Raw genomic sequence first — 20,299 nt, forward strand, 5'->3', positions numbered from 1 at the left:
ACCGATCTACCATGGTCTCTGAGGTGTGTGTTTGCTGCTCTCGTTTAATATGTGGCACGAGTACTATCAGCCAATAATTAATTACTGCAGTTCATTTTTCATTTTAAATGGATAAAGAAAAAAAAAAGTAAATGATCATGACATAGACATGCATAAGGGAATCCCTGTGGTCCTTATTCCAGTTCTACCTGGTGTGCAGTGAGCGATGGACGCTGCCATTGACGTCCACAGTTTACTTCCTGGGAGTTTTAGCTGGATCCATCTTTTCAGAGCAGCTCTCAGACAGGTATGTTTGAAAAAGCTTTATTAAAGCTTAACCCTAACGCATCATCCTGATCTTACGTCTTGCAGAAAATTGAAAGTTGATGCAATACTGACAAGTGAACACACTGGGATTATAATACACATTTAATTTGTTTGTCTTTTGTCTCAACAGTTCAAAGTGTCCATTCAACACTATAAACGAACATTCAAAATGTGTGGTGCCCATAGAAAGTTCACTCTGATTGTGTGAAGTGTTTCATACATAATTGAGACATTAATATTCTACTTCTAGCAGAAAATCTGCATATGTGACCTTTGTGACATTACAAGCACTGTTTGTAGAAGTTATATGTACTTGAGATCTGGGAATAAATCAACTCAGCTGTTTCCCAGTGACATTACACTTCCTTACTTGACGTATACCTATTCTGTGTGCTGTACAAAAAATGCGTTTGAAAATATTTCATACTTTTCAATGAAGGCTAATTCAATAAAACTGATGTAGAACCATCAAAAACTTATTTTTTTTCTAACTGCATATTCCCAATTGTTTCCTGTTACAGTGTGCATGAGTTAAATCCGAAGCAACTCTGCTTCAAAAACCTAAACATGAATGTCAGACAGCGGCATTATTTATGGATATATTTGCATTGTTGGCCAAGCATGAGTATGCTATCACAGTATTTTGATGCAGTGGCATCTGGTCTCTTGGTAGAAATGTGCACAAAGACCCTGTCCAGTTATTTGCTTCAAGTCAGGTGTGAGCGCTGCTGCTTGTTTTCCTCTTGGCAGCGTTTTCCTCTTCCTCTGTTTGTGTGAGTGTATAAGGTGTCCCCCGGCAACATCTGGTGAAAAGAAAAAACAGATATGAAGTAACTGTTAAGATTCACAGAACGCAGTCCACTGCAGTGCTGTCCTGCCTCATTTTGGCTCCATGCAACTTAACTATAACCTAGACAAGATCAGATTCGGGTAAAAATTTCCAATGCACTGTCTGAATTTAAAGATTTAAACTCAGGCCTACATACAAGAGAGCTTTGTGACTGGGTGAACGCAGGTAAATATTTTACATTTCCAGTTATTAAATAACATATGACACTAAGTTAAACTCTCACGAAACTACATCTTCTGAGTATAGTATATTGTATGTGTTGCATTATACTTTACATGGTCAGTTAAATGTTGGTAATTGCAGCTTTATTGTTGAACTGGGCATTTTTATTAACACTGAGGACGACAAGTTCTACAATTTCTTAATCAATTTAAAGTAATTGTTTGACTTTGTGCCAAATATACTTACTCACTTTCCTGTGGATGAGAAGATGGCTATTATTCTCAGACTTGTAAATATGAAGCTACAAGCAGCAGTCAGTTTGCTGTAAGCTTAGCACAAAGACTAGGGTAAAGCACCTATAGCTTGCCTCTGTTGGAAAGCAACCAACTATCTATCCGCCTATACTCACTACTTAACGTGGCACAGTTTCTCTACCCAGCCGGCCTCAAGCAGATCAGTCTGCCCATATGAGCAGGGGTCTGTTCTGCTCACGCTTGTTCTGGGGGTTTCAGGCTTAGGTTCATGTTTTTATGACTGTATGAAAATAAGTGGGACTGTAAAGCAATCAAAGTGCAAATGCGCATTTGTGTCCCTGCAGCAGACTGTGGTGTTTATGCATTACTGTGAGTTTAAAGCTTAAGGTGTCAACTGTTAAATAAGAATTTACAAACTCTAATTCTTAATGTTGCAGTAATGCAGTACATGAGCTCAAAATAAAAAAACTGAAAAGTTCACAAAAATACAAACGGACGCAGCTGATTTCCCTGGTTTCTCTTACCCAGGGAAGCGCTGCATGTGAGTGATGGTGTCAGGCAGAGGCATTCCACGGCTCTCGGGCAGCAGGAGACTCAGCAACCCCGCCAGAACTGTAATGCTTCCCATGAGGATGTAAGGCAGTGAAACGGAATAGCTTCCTGTGGCAACACATCAGAGGGTGGAATGACAGTGAAAAACAACCTTGTAATTACAATTACTATAGAGTAGTTAAATATAAAGAGAATACAATTGGAGAGTCTTTACAAAAACAGTGGTTTGTTATTGTAAGTTTGAGTCAATTAAATGTTTAACAGTGTATGCCGAAAGCGATGGGATTGTGCCCGTTCTGACTGCTAATCAAGTCCGCTTTTAGGGTTTCCTGCGACTTGTTCTTCTTTCTTTCTTTCTTTCTGGGTTTTAGTGTTCTTCCTTTGTTTGTCATATCCAAAGAAAAGCAGGTCGGATCAGCTGGAAACTCCAAATGGCCTTTGAGTCAATGCCCAAGTGTGTCCAAAGCCCTGTGACATAGAGCTGATCCTCCGCTACCGCAAACGAGATAAGTGGTTTAGATAATGAATGAACGGATGTACGTGGATCGTGCCAAAAATAGCAGAAGGTTGCCTGGTGTAAGCAATTTGAGGAAAAAATGAATAATTTGAGCACATGGAAACGGAAAAGGAAGTTTAGCAGCACTTCTGCATGAATTAGATCTGCTGTGGGGGGACTCGTCTTGCTTTTTCACGTGATTACATTAAGATGAGTGCAAGGACATGAACTTACTGATCTTTAGGGAGAGAACAGAGCATCCTTACTTAAGTAAATGAAGAACGGAGCGGTGATGCTGCCTATTCTGGAGGCCATTGAGCAGGCGCCAACGGCCGTATTCCTCAGTACCGTCGGGTAGAGCTCTGCTGTGTAGGCGTACACAATGGCAAACGCTGTCGTCACTGAAAACTTCCCAAGCATCTCAAGCGCTATGGCCAGATAAATCAGGTCTGTGGGGAATAAAATGTTAAACTGAAGAAAGGCAAATATTTAAATAAAAGCTTCAGAGAGATATTATGATGGCAGAAATCAAGGCTGCGTTAACAGCAATTGTAAAACTTCATACGTGCTGGAATGAGCTGTATCAAGAGCAGAAACAATCCTCCCATGAAGAGCGTCAAGAACATAGTCCATCGCCTGGAACACCAGCGAAACAAAATCCATGACAAAACGTAGGCTGGCAACTCTACCAGAGCTGACAGGAAACAGTTGAAGTAGGCGTTCCCGTGGAGGTTTGCCGTGTTCAGGGATAGAGCAAAGTAGGCGATGGTCAAGGTATTCCTGCGGGGACAGATTTTTGACAGTACTGCTCAACGGCACGACCCTACAATATTATTGGAATCATGATGAAACTACTGCTGCAGTATATACAGAAATGCATGTCATCCTGATGATGATGCTATGGGATGGAAAATGATATCTAACGGGGAGCTGTGGAGTAGTGGTCAGAGATGCAGCTTGTGCAAGCACCTAACCCCCAACTTTCTCCCTGAGCGCTACACAAGTGGCAGCCCTCAGCTGTGTGAACGAATGGATGGGTCAAATGCATCGTATGGGAATAATTATTAATAATTAATTAACTGTTTTTAATCAAAAAAGTGTCCATTTTGGACTCCTGCAGCACATTGGAAGCGGCGTGCATGCAGAGACTCGCAATTACACAATTACACCATCGATAGATCACTTGACTCTAATAATCAGAAGACAGGGAAGTCACATCAGCGCAACAAGAGGCCAGTTTAGATGAGTTGACTCAGACGCACGTTTTGACAGGTGGGCAACAGACGTAAACAGACCGCCTGTGGACAAAATTTTGGAACCAGTGGAACCCCATAACCCTCAGCTCTTAAGAGCTTTACAGCGTCTTTAACATGAATCTTTCTGTCCCTCTGCTTTGCTGCAATGGTTCCCTCTGAAATGGCAGACGGAAAGAGTTAGAGAAATACTTATAAACCAAGTCTCCACTACAGTAAGCTCAAGCATTTTCTAGAAAAGGTTTTGTTATTTAATTAGTTAATTGGTGATTCTAAAATTGGCTGTAGGTGTGAGTGTGAATGGTCTTCTGTCTCTCTGTGTTGGCCCTGTGACAGACTGGCAGCTTGTCCAGGGTGTACCCTGCCTGGGATAGGCTCCAGCCCTTCCGCAACCCAAGCGGCTACAAAAAAAATGAATGTATGAATGAACATTTTTTTTAACAATGTCCCTATCTTATTGGTGGCTTTAACAGCTCTTCAACTTAAAAAATATATAATTAAGAGCTTATACACCTGCTATGATGAGCTTAATAATAATAAACACTTTATAGGTCAAGCAAAAATCAAGCTGCCTTTGTTTTCAGACTCGGCACACTCCGGAGACGCGCTCAAGAAGAACGTAGGCACACTGTGAAGTTACATAAAACCTGACTTTGATCTTGGCTGCAGTCTTCACAGCTCCCGACAGGTCATTACTGGCCGTTAATGAAACGGGCAGACATGTGTCCGAGACGATGCATTAACACGAACGAGAACCGTATGTATGTGCTGACACTTGAACGTAACTAGTGCGTCGTTGTGTGTGTGTGTGCAGGGTCGCTGTACTGAATGTGGAGGTCAAATGGGACAGCAGGGACTCACCAGACCAGCCACAGCGTGATAGAGATCCAGCGGATGTTTGGAGAACGGAGCAGGTCACAGATGTTGTGCGGCCTCCCTCTCTCAGACTCAAGTTCATTCTGTGGGGTGGGAGAGCATGTGGAATATCAAGCACTTAACAAGCAGAACCACTGGTCCAGATATAATGTAATTAGAAAGAGGCCTGTGAATGCTTGGCCACATGCTGAGTGAACACATGTTCATACCAAAACATGAACATTGGAAGTTAAAGCAGGTACAAACTCAATGATCAAAGACTGAATTAAGAAGTGGTTTTGTTCATCAACATTTTTTAAAATTCTATCAAGTTGTTCATCAGGTCATTCGCCATGCACAGCTTGTACCCGATTGTTAACAGTTTCCAATGGAAAATAACGCATTGCTGCCAAGAACAGAAACTGCTGCAGCCTGCCGCCAATTTCTAGCTGTGAGCAAGGGGCAAAATAAAAGCTAGCCGAACAAATGACACAGCTCCACTGTGTTACCACAATGTTAAGATGTTTTTTTACATGGGAGATTATGGGGCATGCATACATAAACAGAGAACTGAAAAGTCCGGCGCTCATGTGTTAAACTTTAGCTGGTTGTTTTAATTTAATAAAAAAACAACACTTTCTAACCTGTGCAGGGTATCCATTGTTTCTAAATCCAGGACACCATGTGTCTGCACAGAGTAAAGGTCATGAAGGTGGGAGTTTGGTTTATGGAATAAAGTTCACAGTTTGGAAGTCACATGATGAGGTGACCACCTGGCTTGATGCATATAGTATATCACATCAATGAAGAAACCCTGGGAAATGGTTAGACAGCCTTTTTGGCTTCTTTTTCCAATGGTCTTCTCATTGTGGACTCATCAGACAATGGACATGGGCCTTCTGAGGGTGTCCTGTGGTGTCTGGCAACAGAATGTTGTTAATGGGGGCCTTTGGGTCCTGTGGGTTGAAGGGAGGTTCCGCTGTGGATCATCCCACAGATACTTGATCAGTTTGGGATCTAGGGAATTTGGAAGCCAGATCAGCACCTTGTGCTGTTCTTCATGTATTTTTTTTTAGTTGTTTCTAAAGCGTTTTTGTGTGTGTGCCTATGTCTTGCTGGGGATGGCTGCTGCCATCATTGTTATGGGGTGGGGGTGCCTGGTCTGGTCTAGATGGGTGCTACATGTCTAAGTAACATCCACATGAATTAATGCCAGGTCCAAAAGTTTCCCAGCAGAACAATGAATTGTCACAAGAGGGTCATGGATGTTATTTACTTGACTCCTGTCAGTGGTCATAATGTTGTGGCTGATCGGTGTATATCATAAAAAAAAAAAGCAAACAAACAAAAAAAAAAACAGTTGGATAACTTTTCCACTAGCAGAGGTGAATGTGTTCATATCTGTTGCTAATGTGTCAGTTGGCTGTCGTCCAGATTAGTGTTCACTGACGTTTAAACCAGAAAGTAAATGATAACATCACACTGAGCAGTGAACCCTAAAAGTCTCCTCCTTCATTCTCCCCAGCGGGCTCCCATTGAAGACAAGTTAACACAACTTCACCTAATTCCAAGGTGCATGGAGGAGGAAGAAAAATATGAAGTGTTCAAAACTCCAGCAGAATATGGAACCACTTTATCAGACTGATGCATTTTGACCCGTGGCATTCATCCAGATCATCCACAAGCTCAGTCTAAAGTTGTTCCATATACTGTAAGGGCTGCTGTAGTTTGAATAATGTAAGTATCTTAAATGACAGCTATAGTCTCTTTAAATATTTTGTGTAAGGACAGATTGAGATTTGGGCTCCCATGAGCTTGTCTTTGATGAAAACTCTGATGAGGCTGAAGCTATTTAAGGATGTGTGCACCATGATGAAGTTAAACCCTCGTGACCAACTAAAATCTGTTTACCACAGCAGTCGGGGTGGGGGGGGGCTCTCACCTGTGAAGGGCTAAAGATGACCGGCGGAGGTTCGATTTTGTTCATCTTAGCTGCTCCTCTGACTATGGCCTCAGCCTCTTTTATTCTCCCCAGAGAGAGTAGCCATCGGGGAGACTCTGGGATGAACCTATATTATTCCACAACAGAGTGGACAGAAGTTCATGCCAGATGCTATTTCCACATACACGAAGTATCCAAAAATACTATTTACACCTGGCATAAAGCTTGTGAAAGGATCTATTGTTACCGAAACCACTATCGCTTACTAAAGTAAATTTCTTGCCTACACCTAACCAAACTGTGACTGGAAACTAACACTAATATTAAAAAAAAAACGTCTGACCCTTTCGTCTACCACTACCTCTTCACACATATGCTTTTTCTATGACGCCACGAGTTTCCTAAAGAGTTTCTGCTGGATGGGGCCGCTCTTAGGCTTTCGAAGCAAACAGATGCTCCGTGTATTTGTAGGAATCATTTCTTACGGCTATTATTTAACCACAGATTTTATAAAAAAATAAGCACAGTCCAAATGAACATCTTCAAATTATTAATTTAGTCTGATCAACACTGCAAAAGACCCAAACTTTTAAATTCCACATCTTACCGACACTGGTCATTAATGGTAATTTATTGTGTATTGCTGCTATAGTTTTTATCTTTATGCTACGATAGCGTTTACTTGTATTGCTTCCGGACCAGATAGCTGCTGAACTGTATGTCTTAATTTTTTTACTAGATGATGACAATTCTATTTCTAACTTTAGTTTGCAAGAGCGATGCTACCAAAGAAGACTAATTTTCATTCATGTTAAGAGGCACCTTATATATCAATTCAAGTCACATTCACAATTCACAAGTGGCTTTAATCAACACACTGAAACTACAACTCAGCACTACAGAAATGCAGCTGAAGATATGGCCAAGAGCCACAGACATGCACGCAAACACACACCTACCTACCACCAGAGAGGGACAAAGATGAATCCAGGCATGGCGAGGCCGAGCAGAAGCATCCTCCAGTCTCTAATGAAGAATGCAAACAGGGGCAGAAGCATGAAGCCGGCAGCAAAGAACAGACTCACACCGGCCGTGGAGAAAACCGTCCGAGCTCGTGGGCCTAATATCTCTATTCCTTTGGACATGAAGAAGAATCGCGTTTAATTTACATACTGCTTGACATATATATGTACGTATATATGTATATGGGAACTGACAAGTAGAGGTGAACTAAGCTACCTAGCACCAATGCAGCCACGTCGTTGGAAATGTGTCCCAACCCGACGACAAAGAACATAGCGCAGAACATGGCCCAGGACGGAGAGAAGACCTGGATGAGTGTGAACACTGTCTGGACTGCCATGGTAACGAACAATACTTTTTTTCTCCCGTACCTGAAAAGGGATTTAAAGCACAGGCAAAGTTGGCGGGTCAGATGGGAGAATCATTCAGTATGCATCTTGAATGCTGCTGCACTGCTGCTCCATGTAGAAACTTCATTGTATAGTTCACTCTCATCCAGAGCGTGTATAAAATGCAAATCTCGATTTAGAAGGAAGTCGAAGAGCCAAGTTATGTTCTCAGAGCTGTTTGAGACAGAGCTACGACTAGAGTGAATACAACATTTCCATTTGTCTGATGACCGAGAACATATTTACCAACAGAAACAAGTGTTGTTCTTTGTCTTCTAACCCCAGTTTTATAATTAACCAGCCAGCTTAAGCGCCCGTAAAAAGACGCTGATGTGTAAAATCAACTGTGTTCCTTCCCCTTTCACCTAAATCTGTTCCAGAGAAGTCCAAGAAATCTGTGTGCTGCACAATACACTTTACATTTTACAGATATTTCGACTGTTATTCAATTTAAAGCAAAGACGATGTGCAACACCTTCAATAATATGCATTTTTATTAATTTTTTTTTCGAATAACTGTGATGCTTGGAGTTTTACAAAGTCATGCCGATCAGAGTTAAGGTTCGGAGCAGACAAACTGAGCACCTGAATAGCTGAAAGATCTAGTGATTGATTGACAGCGCGGCAGAAATGCAGGGTCAAGAGTTTAAGGAGACGCTGTCCTTGGGCTGTCCTTAAATTGCCTGATGCAAGCAGTGACTTTTGTTTTTATAGTAACCATTCCTGCTAGGACGGTTTACATTATCAGCCGCTTAACCATTTTATTTTTTTCCTCTTTGACCTGTCAGAAAGTTGTCCTGAAATGAAGGAGCCGGTGAGAACTCCGCAGAAGAAGATGGATGAAGTCAGTGGGTTCTTCCAGCTGTTGTCACACACCAGGTCCCACTGCAAAAAACACACACACACACATGTTCAAGAACATAAAGTGCAACATTTGGAGAACATTTGGAGATACAAGAAACATCAATCGTAATGATTATCAGTGTAATAATAGAATGCAACATATAATAAATATGTTATATTATTAATATGTTATATATTGTTATAATCCTGCATTCTTTCTGTACCATAACCCCCTACATACTTGACTTTATTTCTGCTCAGCATGGAAGCAGCTGCAGCATCATCTGTGTTTAGGAATAGGCGGGTACAGACCTCAGATATGATGGTAGAAATATAGACGCTCTGGTCGTACTCCCACCCGTCCGTGCAGCCTTCTTTCGGCACACTGGACAGGTTGACATCAACGCCCGGCACCAAGCCCCTCTCCGAAAAATTCTGCACATCAGCCAGTTTGTATCTGGAGCACTTGCTGGGCACCAAAGCGCCGCCGCCGTGGCTCCAGTCTTCCTCCAGCGGGATGCTGCTGTTCCTCCACGCCGCGGTCAGGTTGAGGTGCGTTGGGATGAGGCAGCGGTGAGACGGCGTGTCGGCGAGGAACACGATGGCCAGGGCGGTGAAGCCGTTCGGGACCATGGTCAGGCACAGGAGGAAAGACACCTGCTGCTGGAAACGACCCCATTCCCCGAGGAAGGCGGTTGCAGCTTCATAGTCGGCCATGCTGCTGCTGCTGCTGCTGCTTCTTCTTCTTCTTGGTGCGTCCTCACAGCGCGCCAAGTTGCGCAGAGTTAAGAAACAGACGACCTCCTCAGAGTGGGCAATTCAGAAGCGGTGGTTTTGTTGCAGGCAGCTACACAAGTATCCCACCCACCTTCTGCTGGACTTAACGTTGGTTTCCTAAATGAACCTGTCTTAAAGGCGCAAATCCTGATCCGAATGTAGGTTAAACCAAGCCACGCGAGAAAGGCCAAGGCTTTAATGATTACCTATACTCAAACACAGAAATTCCCCATGGTAATGAAATGTGTCTGGCATATTGTGTAATGCTGTTAATGATTTGTTGACATCAGCCCTGCAGAAAGGCAGTGAATTTTTATACATAACACATGAATGTCCGAATATAAAGCACAATAGCCTAGAAAATGCATAAAAATTCACAGGGAATCAGGTCCTGTTTATTGTATTTTGTCCTCTATGGTCTGTTATGTTAAAGAAGAAGGATTATTGTAAAAAATATTTTTTTCTTTTTTAAAGAAATAAGCATAACTTGTGGCTACAAATACATTTTATTTCATATTAATAAAAATAAAAGGCCGCGTATCGTGATAATACCCGGAATCGTGATACTTTGTCTGGTATAGTACTCATTTTGGTATCGTCACCGCATTTTCTCGGCCGAATAACTCTAACCATCCCTCCCATCGACATGTGGGGACATGTACAGCACGTCATAACAAGTGGTCTAATATTTTAAATGATGTTCACCTTACCTTACCTTTTTGCGGTCCTCTTCCTGTGGGTGTGCAGGTGCATGCATGTGGTTCACTGCTGCTCTGCCTTGGTCCCACAATGCAAGGCGGTTCAGGCGCAAATTCTAATTTTACAGTAATGTGTTGTGTTATCACAAAGGATGGTTTGAATACAGTATTTTACTGTGCAAAAATACAGTAAAATATTGTGAAACTCGGGCAAAAACATGTTCACAGTAATTTACTTTGCAAGCATCAATTTCACAGTACTACACTAAACGACAGTATTATATTACAGTATAATGTTGTAACGTGAAAATACAGTAATTTATGGTGAAATATTACAGCTAAATGTTGTGAAATCCTGGTAATATGTTACAGTGTATTTTTATTAAATATTAATATAAGATTTGCTACATGTTACTAATGATTTGGGAAAGCCTATCTTTAAACTGAGATAATGAGTAAAAAATCAATGCAAACACGTTTTAAGGGTTTATTTCTAAATGAAACTAATAATTGTAAAGTCATTTTTACATAGCTAGTTATGATAAATGTCAGGATTTTACATCCTTTGCACGTTAACTGTTGTAATACTATGCAGGTCTCTTTAATTTCTCTTGAAGGTAAAATGATGAACAAATTAAACCTTCATTAGTGTCATAGTTGTTTTTTTTGATTTGTTTAAATTAATAGAATTCTACACTTTCTGCTTTCTTTAAGTAATGTCACTCACCTTCAGTACGAAGTCTTCTGTGTGTCTCATCAACTGGCCTCTGACTTCTCCACTGACAGCAGGCTAGTGTACTGTACCTGCTCTCTTTGTCTTGTGGGGGAGAGAACTGAATTTAGTTTCACTGGTCTACTACTGAGATACTTAGCTGCTGATCTTATTTAGATTTACTTACTGTTTCCTTAATTGCAGACACTTTATTTTTAACAGTGGGTGGCTGTGTGTGTGACTTCACATTTATAAATGGCATCTGATCTTAACACTTAACCTTCAGCTCACTTACTTACTTTTGAGGCGTATAAGTTCATATCAGTTGACGGAATTTGTTGAAAGTGGAAGCGAATATTTTATTTATATTTTTGTGCTGAGAAATAAATATGCATATTCATTTTAGAAAATGAATATTTTAATTTCACAGACAGACAAATGTAGAGAGAAGATGGAAATGTGTTTATGGTGTGCAGCAATTGTAGACTGACAATAGCCAGTGAATGTGAGGTATTATATCCCTTCTTTTGTCTGCTACAGAGCATGGACGTAGTACGCTGTGTACAGGTTGTTTTCTAATTGTTGTCACACAACAGTTTGACAACTCACTGTCTCTAGCTTTCACGGGTTTCATTGTGTATTCTGTGTACGCCTAGCGTAGCCCCCAGTTAGAGTTTTATAAAATATAAGAACAAAAACTGAAATTATTATTATTAAAGTGTTGCATTACACATATTTATCATCCACTGTGTGACATGCACACAGAGCTCTCTTCCTCTGTGAGGTGTTTCTACCAGTATCTGTACATACACCTTAAACATAGAACGTACTTCATAATCCTAGGTGGTTTTTGTTTTCAAGTCACGCTTTTACACTATTCGCTATAGTCTGCATACCAAAGTTTGTTAGAGCAAACTAAGAGGAAGTATGAAAAAAAACTAATGTGCGATTGTGTGCGTTAAAACCACAGCTTTTTCCACTCAGTGGCTCTGTGTCAGCCACACGGTAGTGTACCTACAGTATGTAGCTGTGAAGGAGAAGTGAAACCCCAGAGGTGGGGTACATTAAAACAAAATAAAAATACAGTAGATATAGCTGCAGTATCTTAGGTTTGACTGGAGGGCCTCGTCTCAGTTTAAAATGGGTATAGTTAGATATATATTTAAATATATGAAGTTACAGTTCAGCTGCCTCCATGTCATAGAATCAAAAGTGCACTTTTGTGCATTGACTTCTCCTAATCAGTTTTGGTGGACAGCCGTTTTTTGGGACTCGCTGACTGCTGGTCTGAAAAACTGTCTAGTATTTGAATTAAAGCCATTAAAGTTGAGAGAGGCTGCTGCAGCGCAAAGTTTATCTGGTATTTACACGTGAGAGTTTTTGGCTCCATCGTGTGGTCGAAAATGCTCCCTGCAGGTCTTGCAGTTTATACTTAAAGAAGCTTCCTGGTAGAAGCTAAAAAAAAAAAAAAACATCACCAGATGTCATCTAGGAACTGTGTTGTAGTGTTAAATCACTTTTAAGGAGGACTGAAATGGGCAGAATCTAAAGTAAATAAATAACACAATGAGTTAATTAACCTGGCATTGAGTTAACAAAAAAAAAGAAATTGAGTCAGTAATTGATTTATTCATGTATTCAAGGTTTATTATCCGTCGCCTGCATGGTGTACAGGTACAGTGAAATAACATTCCAACAATCGAACTAAATAAAGAATAAAGCAATAATGAATGAAGAATGAAAATGTCAGTTATATGAATGTCAGCTTATAAAATGTGTCATAGATTGATTTTTTTTTATTTTCATTTACCTTTTTATCAGTTCCCACAAACGGTGAACCTGTTACAAGGTCAAGAGCGCCCAAGGCTCCTTGAAAAAACTGATCCACGAGCTCCTTCCATCTCAAGGCTCCATCGGTCCCAGTTCCAGCATATCTCAAGTTAAATTGTAAGTAATCGAAACACCACGTTTTGCAGTACGAGTTCGTATTTTTGCTACACACACAAAAATGTCTTAATTTTTATTATTTTTTTTACACTTACTAACATATGAAGGGGGCTTTGACATGATAGTGGCCATGCAGGGAATCAATGCAGCATTAAATGAACAAGAAGGTTTTTACATTTGAGTAATCTTGCTTTCATCTTACACGCTAACAGGCCTTCAGCTCCTCCTCTATGTTACTAACTGATGGAGAATTGTGCTTCAGATGTCACTCGCTGCTAGAATTTTCACTTATCAGCTATAAAGTTTAATACAAAGACTTAACAAAGACATGTTGATAAAACCGTATCATGCCTCCACTGTGTGCGAGACATCAGCTGTTTGGTTTGCATGAAAAGAGACAAAGATTCTGCCATTATCACAATGTATGTTTGAGAAATTCAGGTAAAAAAAAAAAGACAAAATACTCAAAAATGCCACAAATTACAAGTCAGCATAACATAAATCTTTTTTTTTTTTTAAGATTCTGTATTTGAGAAGCTAGTATTTGTATAAGGATACTCAAAAACTAAGAGAAAATAAAGCAATTAGGTCTACATAGAAACTAATATATCACCATACAGGTGGTATACCGTATGAGTTCAATAAATTTGTCAGCGATCACATTTTATTTATATTTAAGGTGAGGAAATAGGTTACCATTAAAGTTAACATAATAAAAGGGGCACTGATGATGTTGTAGGAATAAAATTATGCCGCGTTCTGAAGTTCGTCGTCCTCGTCTTTTCTTACTGCTTTGAATTTAACATCTGTGTAGACAATTTCATCTTCAGAAGGATCTGTTTAAAAAAAACAAAATAATAATAAATGATGTGAAGTGTATTTCCCAGCTGTATTAAAAAGGGTATATTTTTAAAAGCAAGTTTTTACATTTTTACTTACCGACACTGTCAGGTGTGGGTTCAGGTGTGGGTTCAGGTGTGGGTTCAGGTGTGGGTTCAGGTGTGGGTTCAGGTGTGGGTCCCGGCCTTTTACGACGGTTTATTATAAAAAGACTCAAAGCCACAAAAAGAGAGAGCGCGACAGCAATTGCTATTACAGCCACGACGACAAAGGTTGAACCACCTACAAAACAACAGCATTAAATACCATCATGATCGTATCTCTGATGCTGACATAATTCACAAATATTTCTTGTTCTTTGAAAAAACTAAAAATAAATGAAATATAATCCTGTACCTGTACCTTTACAGACTTCCAGGCTGATAACTGTTTCATCTCTGCTGACATTGTTGTTGACTTGACACATCAAGTCTCCAGTTATCTGGCCGTGTAAGTTGACGGTTACACTTGAAACACTGGATTTGTCAGCTGGCCAGTTCCTCACTGATTGGCTGTGGTCTCTGGTTTGGATCAGTATTTGACCGTCCAAGGTCAGAATGGACTCTACTCCATCTCCCACAGAGGAGCAGCTGACCATCATCTGTTCTGATGACAAACATGTCTGAGACACGGATGGCTTTGATACTGGAGCTGAAAAACACACACACACACATTGTTGCATTTATTAACTATTTGCAACTTAAATTGCAGAGTAATCATTCATAGAAATCCAACGTCATCTTGTGACAGCTTGTTTGCATCAGCATATTTAAAGAATGGGTAATTTTTTTGTGTATTTGCTTTGTTAGAAATGACCACCATAATCCCAACAAGTCTAACGTGTATAGTCTATGTCTTAAGCGGCTTATTCTTCTTTTCCGTAGACTTCCAATGTTCCAAAAACTCACAAGTGCAAATATTGTCACCGGCAAATGTGCCATCTTCAAGAATATATTTTGCATTTCTTGTAAAATCACATAAAAGTACAATATATAAAGAGGAATTTCAAATAGTTTATTGTCCGTTTCCCTGATTTCTGAGTAACTCTCAAACTTAACCTCAGTGTTAGGATTTACATGACAAATTAATTTTTACTTTTACAAATTTAAAATCCTGAAAATTGGATTTTTATTTTATTTTTATTTACTTATTTTGCTTTAAGTGACAAAATGAGAATCATGATGATAGTGAATAGATTAGGTTACTAGTTCTCTACAAGTCAGAGGCCGCTGCTAAACTCACTCTCTCTGTGCTGCAATTCCTTCTTTCTTCTCTTAAAGTCTATTTTTAAGTTCCAGTGGATATAATTTTTAGTCATCAAATTATCAGAGTTTACTGTGTGTGTTTTAATTTTATATACACAACCCAAAACTTGCTTCACCTACCTAGTATTTCTAGACACACAGTGACGTTTCTCCGTAAAGAGCCATCGGGTCCATGTTCTTCCAGTGTGTAATTCCCAGAGTGTCTCTTTGTGGCGTCACCAAGATTGACTGTTCCGTTTATGTATCCATTTATGTGTTCCTCAAATAATTTAATGTTTCCCTGCAGGTCAGATTTTAAAATCCTGTGCTTGTCGTCCTTCGTCAAAAAAAGGGAAGTATCTACTTCATTCGTCAGATGAAAGATGAGTGGCTGCCCTGCTGCTCCAACACACTGACAAGTTCTATTACATCGAAGGAAATTACATTCAGTAGAGCCTGAAAGAAACAAAGAGAGAATGCTTAATGTAAACTACAGTACGCTTTCTAAAATGTTAATGCGTGCAGTTCTTTTTAGGGAAAACTCAATACAAGATCATTTCCACTTTTACTACAAATCAATCCATTTTGACTGAGCCCAGCAGATCATCCTGTCACACTTCTGTACCTTTTGCCAGAGCTGTTGCCACGAGGACAGAGATGATCGTGTATCTGGAAAACATCATTTCTGTAATGCACGGAGGAAAACATTTAGATATAGTTACACTTTTTGTTGATGCTGAAAATGAGTAAATATCCAGTTTGTGTCAGCCAGGAATAAATGATGAAAAAGTTATAGTTAGAAATTAAAGCAGGTAAAAATAAAGCAAAAGCAGACAGAAAAGCACAGTTGAAACATTCACTAATGCTAATATTTGGGTTCAGTTCAAACCTTTCACTCACCTCCCTCTCAGTGGTGTGATCTTGCCTTTGCGGCTGTTTACGAAAGGACCTGTGAACTTTCTACTGGCGGAAGGCAGGGGTATGCTCTTCTTCTTTTTAGGCGTCTTGTAGCCTGATAAGAATCAGTGTAGCGTTTTTTTTGTCTCGTCACCCACAACTAGAGCAGCGAACAGAAAGGTTCACGGCTTTTGAAGATTTTTTTCTTTTTCGCTGTAAACTCACTGGGAGCCTTTTATCAGGTGAAGAGAGAAAAATTATACACATATATATATATATATCTGATGCACAAAATACACATGCAGTTAAAAACAATTATGCAGACCATATGGACTGGAGTGTAGTTGTGTAAGTATGAAAGAGGTATCAAAGGCTGATCTGTGCAGAAAAACCTACAATAATCAGGTTGAGGGATAGATAGTTGGGCATAATACACTTCCCCTTTATGAGCTCACAGTTAGGTGAGGATGCTCTTCTCATTATTTCCTTGATGGCATGCTTTAATTTTTAACACTTTAGATTTTTGCAAGTGTGTGCTGGTGGTTAACACATCACGAGTTGTTCACACCTTCCTCAGTTGTAGTAGAGAATGAACAGCTAGAAACAATCTGCAGGGATTCTTGATGCATATTTACAGAAATGACTTAATGTCATTTATTTTGTAAAGTGCTCTCTTTTATACACCTACCCTGGCACCGGCCCTTATTTGGCACCGAGAGCAATATAAGGATTTAAAATGTCTTAAATATTAATGACAGTTCACGATCAGGATTTTAAAGGCCACTTGACAGTCCCTAGGGTTCTGCAGAACAATGAAAACTGAACATGTGCAGCAATGAACAGGTGAGTTTCCATTTCAGCTGCAGACATGCTAAAAAAAAAAAAATCTTAAAGGTTACAAACAGCCACCACACCTTTATATAGTCTGAACATTTTAAGAGGCCACTTTTCAGTTGCTAAGGTGCACGTAAAATCAGTTTCTCTGGAACATGCATGTTTGAAGGGTCATCCTGTCTGCGCACATGTGCGTGTCTTTGAGGGCTAGCAGCGGTACACAGGAAGAAATAAACACTTCCTGCTTCTTAATGTCTGTAGCCAAGCCGCTCGTTAGAAGGCATGCGCATCTGTGACAAACGCCTGCACAAACATAAACCTTCTCGCAAGCATCAGTGGTAGCATGAAATTAAACCTTGTGGTTTAACTCGCTTCTTTGTCCATGTATTAGACACAGTGCCTAAACTTAAACCCTCACAGGCCTGGGGTAGACAGACAAGCATCAGCGGTGGCATGAAATTAAACCTTGTGGTGTGAGACCAACATTTAAACTTAAACCCTGACCCTGGGTGACTCACTTTGCTGTGAACACATGATGTGAGTTTCCACTTACACTGTAAGCATCATTACAATAAAGAAGACCGGCAACCACTCAGTTAGATTTTTATTAATTTTTTTGATTTACTTTATTTTCCCACATTAATAAAATAACTTTAGTCACAGAAAATGCAGCAGGACACTTTTTCATACTTTATTGATAGTATCAGACATTACCAGCAAGATAGAGGAAATATTTTGGTATAGCCTTTTAAGGAAGACATTCTCATACATACAGTAAATACATTACATTCTTTCTTTGCCCTTCAGCTTGAAATACGCACCTTGAAACTTGTTCTCAAGTATGCGTAATCTCAGTGCTGAAGCTGTGCAATAGGAAGTGCTCTTTTACAAATGATTTCACAGCTGGCGGACGAAGTGAAACTAACAACTGTTGCGCTCTATCAACTAAGGAAGCAGAGAGCACAGGTGTTTTTGCCACAAACGTCACACTAGAAACCATTTGTGTTTAAAGGCATCACCTTATGCTTCAGAACAGACATGTATTGTTACATTTAATAGACCAAACAGAAAACTAATTCAGAAGGTTATATTATTGATAATAAAAGCATTCGCTGGTGACCACATCACTGAACAGACTTGGCGTAATTTGGTTAGGTTCACTTTTTTGTTGGGCGTATGGTATGGAGAAGGCTGAAACGGCAGTCAACCACCTGATCTCAACCCGATAAAGCCGCATTTCACTTGCTGAACACACAACTAAAAGCAGAAAGACCCATAAACACCTGCAGGCAGCTGCAGTATAGGCCTGGCAAAGCAGGCAACAGGAAACCATTTATTTGGTGACCTGTATGGGTCTAAAAAAATAACATTTTCTTTATGTTTAAGTTAATTTCTAAACATTTCATATATTACTGTAACCTGGCAGAGCCATACTTGGTTCTTATATGAATAGGAGTCTGGTAACATGTCATTTAGATTTTGCTTCTGGGCGTGTTTCAGTTGATACACATAAAAATATATAAAAAAATTAATTAAAAAAATATGCAGTTGGATAGTTCTACAACCAATCACAACCATTCAAAAGAAGTGATGTTATGTCTTTATTCTAGGTCCAAACTACTGAGCATATGAACAGAGTTAGAAGTTAAACAGTGGCTACTCTAGTTGTTGTTTAGATCCACAGTTTCCCCTTTAAGGTGATTTTTGTTAACCGTAAAAATGACCAGATTTGAAATGTCTTCCTGAAAAGAGATATTGTTGTTCAACCCCCTGATCTAAAGCTGCAAATCTGGGTTTATTCATGACAACAACAACTTGACTGTGTTTTAGTTACCAGCTAAAATAATGAGAAATGTGTAGATTTCCATATATATATATATGAACATCATATTTATAGAGAGAGGAAGTAAGAGCATGATTTGAATCAGCACCATGGACAGAGACATGAGGCTCATGCTTGTTGATCCAGCTCTGAATAAAGGAGGTTTTAACAGGGTGTTTTTCAAACCTGTGATCCAGTTCATTTGATGTGTATATATTTATTACAGAGGTATAGATAACTTATGTTCGGCCTGTGTACTAAAGGCACTAAATATTGGGGTTTGGCTATTTTAAATAATGAATAATTATCAAAAATAATTAGTAAATAATTGGATCTCAATTACCAGATCACCTTCTGAGAAGGGAAAAGATAGCCAATTCATCAAATTAGTCTTATAATTAACCCCCCCCCCCAAACAACGGGGGGCTCTGATTAATAATAAACTTAATAACTATAACTAGAATTACCACATTAACAACTAGTTATGGTTGAAGAAATGTGGGGTTCTTGACAGTCTAGAGGTTTGTTAAAAATAATTTTTGTGCAACATTAAACAGACAACAGGTATGTTTAAAATACATTATTAACAAAGAATAAAGTAAAACATACAATCTAACTACAGTGTACTTTATACAAGTTTTTGCTGTGTGGTCCTGATGGCAGACGTTGGAGGGAAACTGTCCGCTTTTGGATCCTTTGAAGTAGCTTGTTAGCAGCTCTGTGCTAACTAGCCGTGTGGCTCTCGTTGTTTGGGGGGGTTTAGCCTGCAAACCTTCTGTTTGGTGGCTAAATAGATCTGTGCAGATTCTTCAGCAGGCTCCCGCGTCACTGCTTTTAGGAGAGAGGCCTGGAGTAGCTGCTCTGGTTGGCAGGCTACCTGGCAGCCAGCTGCAGCTGAACAGCTGGGGGTCTCCAACATGGAGATGAGAAGAGTTGAGGACAAGAGAGAAAGAGAGAGAACAAAGGCCAAACAGAGCTTTTATATGACCAGATGACCTCAGTGGTCACATGCCAGATTCGGCCAGTGATGATCGATTTTCACACCTGGATGACTGTGGGACTTTGGGTTCTGGGCCTTGCCTTTGTCTCCAAGGCAAAGAAAGCCATGTGTTCAAAACTTGGTTATGCATGGTGAGCTTCCATTGCTCACCACCAGATTCAGGTCCCAACATTTATAATTCAAGTTAATATTACGCAACGGTTGATGTAGACGTCATAGGCAGACTGTCTTCTTTGGAAGCACCTGTAGAAGAGAAATGTCAAAAAACAAAAAGAATTATGGCTTTCCTATTCATAGTTAGAGCAACATTATGTTTCAGTTGCACAAGACAGGGGCAGACTTTGGAAAACTGCACGTTTTTGTTGGTTCCCTCCATGTAACATTTAAACATTTAGATTTAAATTGTATTAGGTGTGGGTGATAGCAACGGCCTTTCTTAGTGATAAAATTATCTTACCTTCATTAAGAGACAGAGATCTTTTTTTTCTTAGGTGCCAGACACAAAAGCACAGAGCCAAGTTAAGTAAAGCGATAAGACCAGCTCTCACAGCTATGGATGCAACA

At 39.8% G+C, this 20,299-nt stretch overlaps 1 protein-coding gene across 1 annotated transcript; it reads right to left on the minus strand.

Moving 5' to 3' along the window:
• Nucleotides 1–10: 10 nt before the first annotated feature.
• Nucleotides 11–10,689, minus strand: LOC311502561 (organic cation/carnitine transporter 2-like). The gene is made up of 10 exons (XM_084564838.1): nt 9,238–10,689; nt 8,864–8,967; nt 7,910–8,064; nt 7,634–7,805; nt 6,671–6,797; nt 4,735–4,832; nt 3,186–3,400; nt 2,887–3,069; nt 2,097–2,232; nt 11–1,109 (listed from the first exon to the last, which is right to left on the minus strand). The coding sequence occupies exons 1-10, from the start codon at nt 9,640–9,642 to the stop codon at nt 1,019–1,021; spliced, it is 1,686 nt and encodes a 561-aa protein (XP_084420964.1). The 5' UTR covers nt 9,643–10,689; the 3' UTR covers nt 11–1,018.
• Nucleotides 10,690–20,299: the final 9,610 nt, after the last annotated feature.

This window comes from Chelon labrosus (genome assembly GCF_963514085.1).
Source record: "Chelon labrosus genome assembly, chromosome: 17".
Lineage (NCBI taxonomy): Eukaryota > Metazoa > Chordata > Actinopteri > Mugiliformes > Mugilidae > Chelon > Chelon labrosus.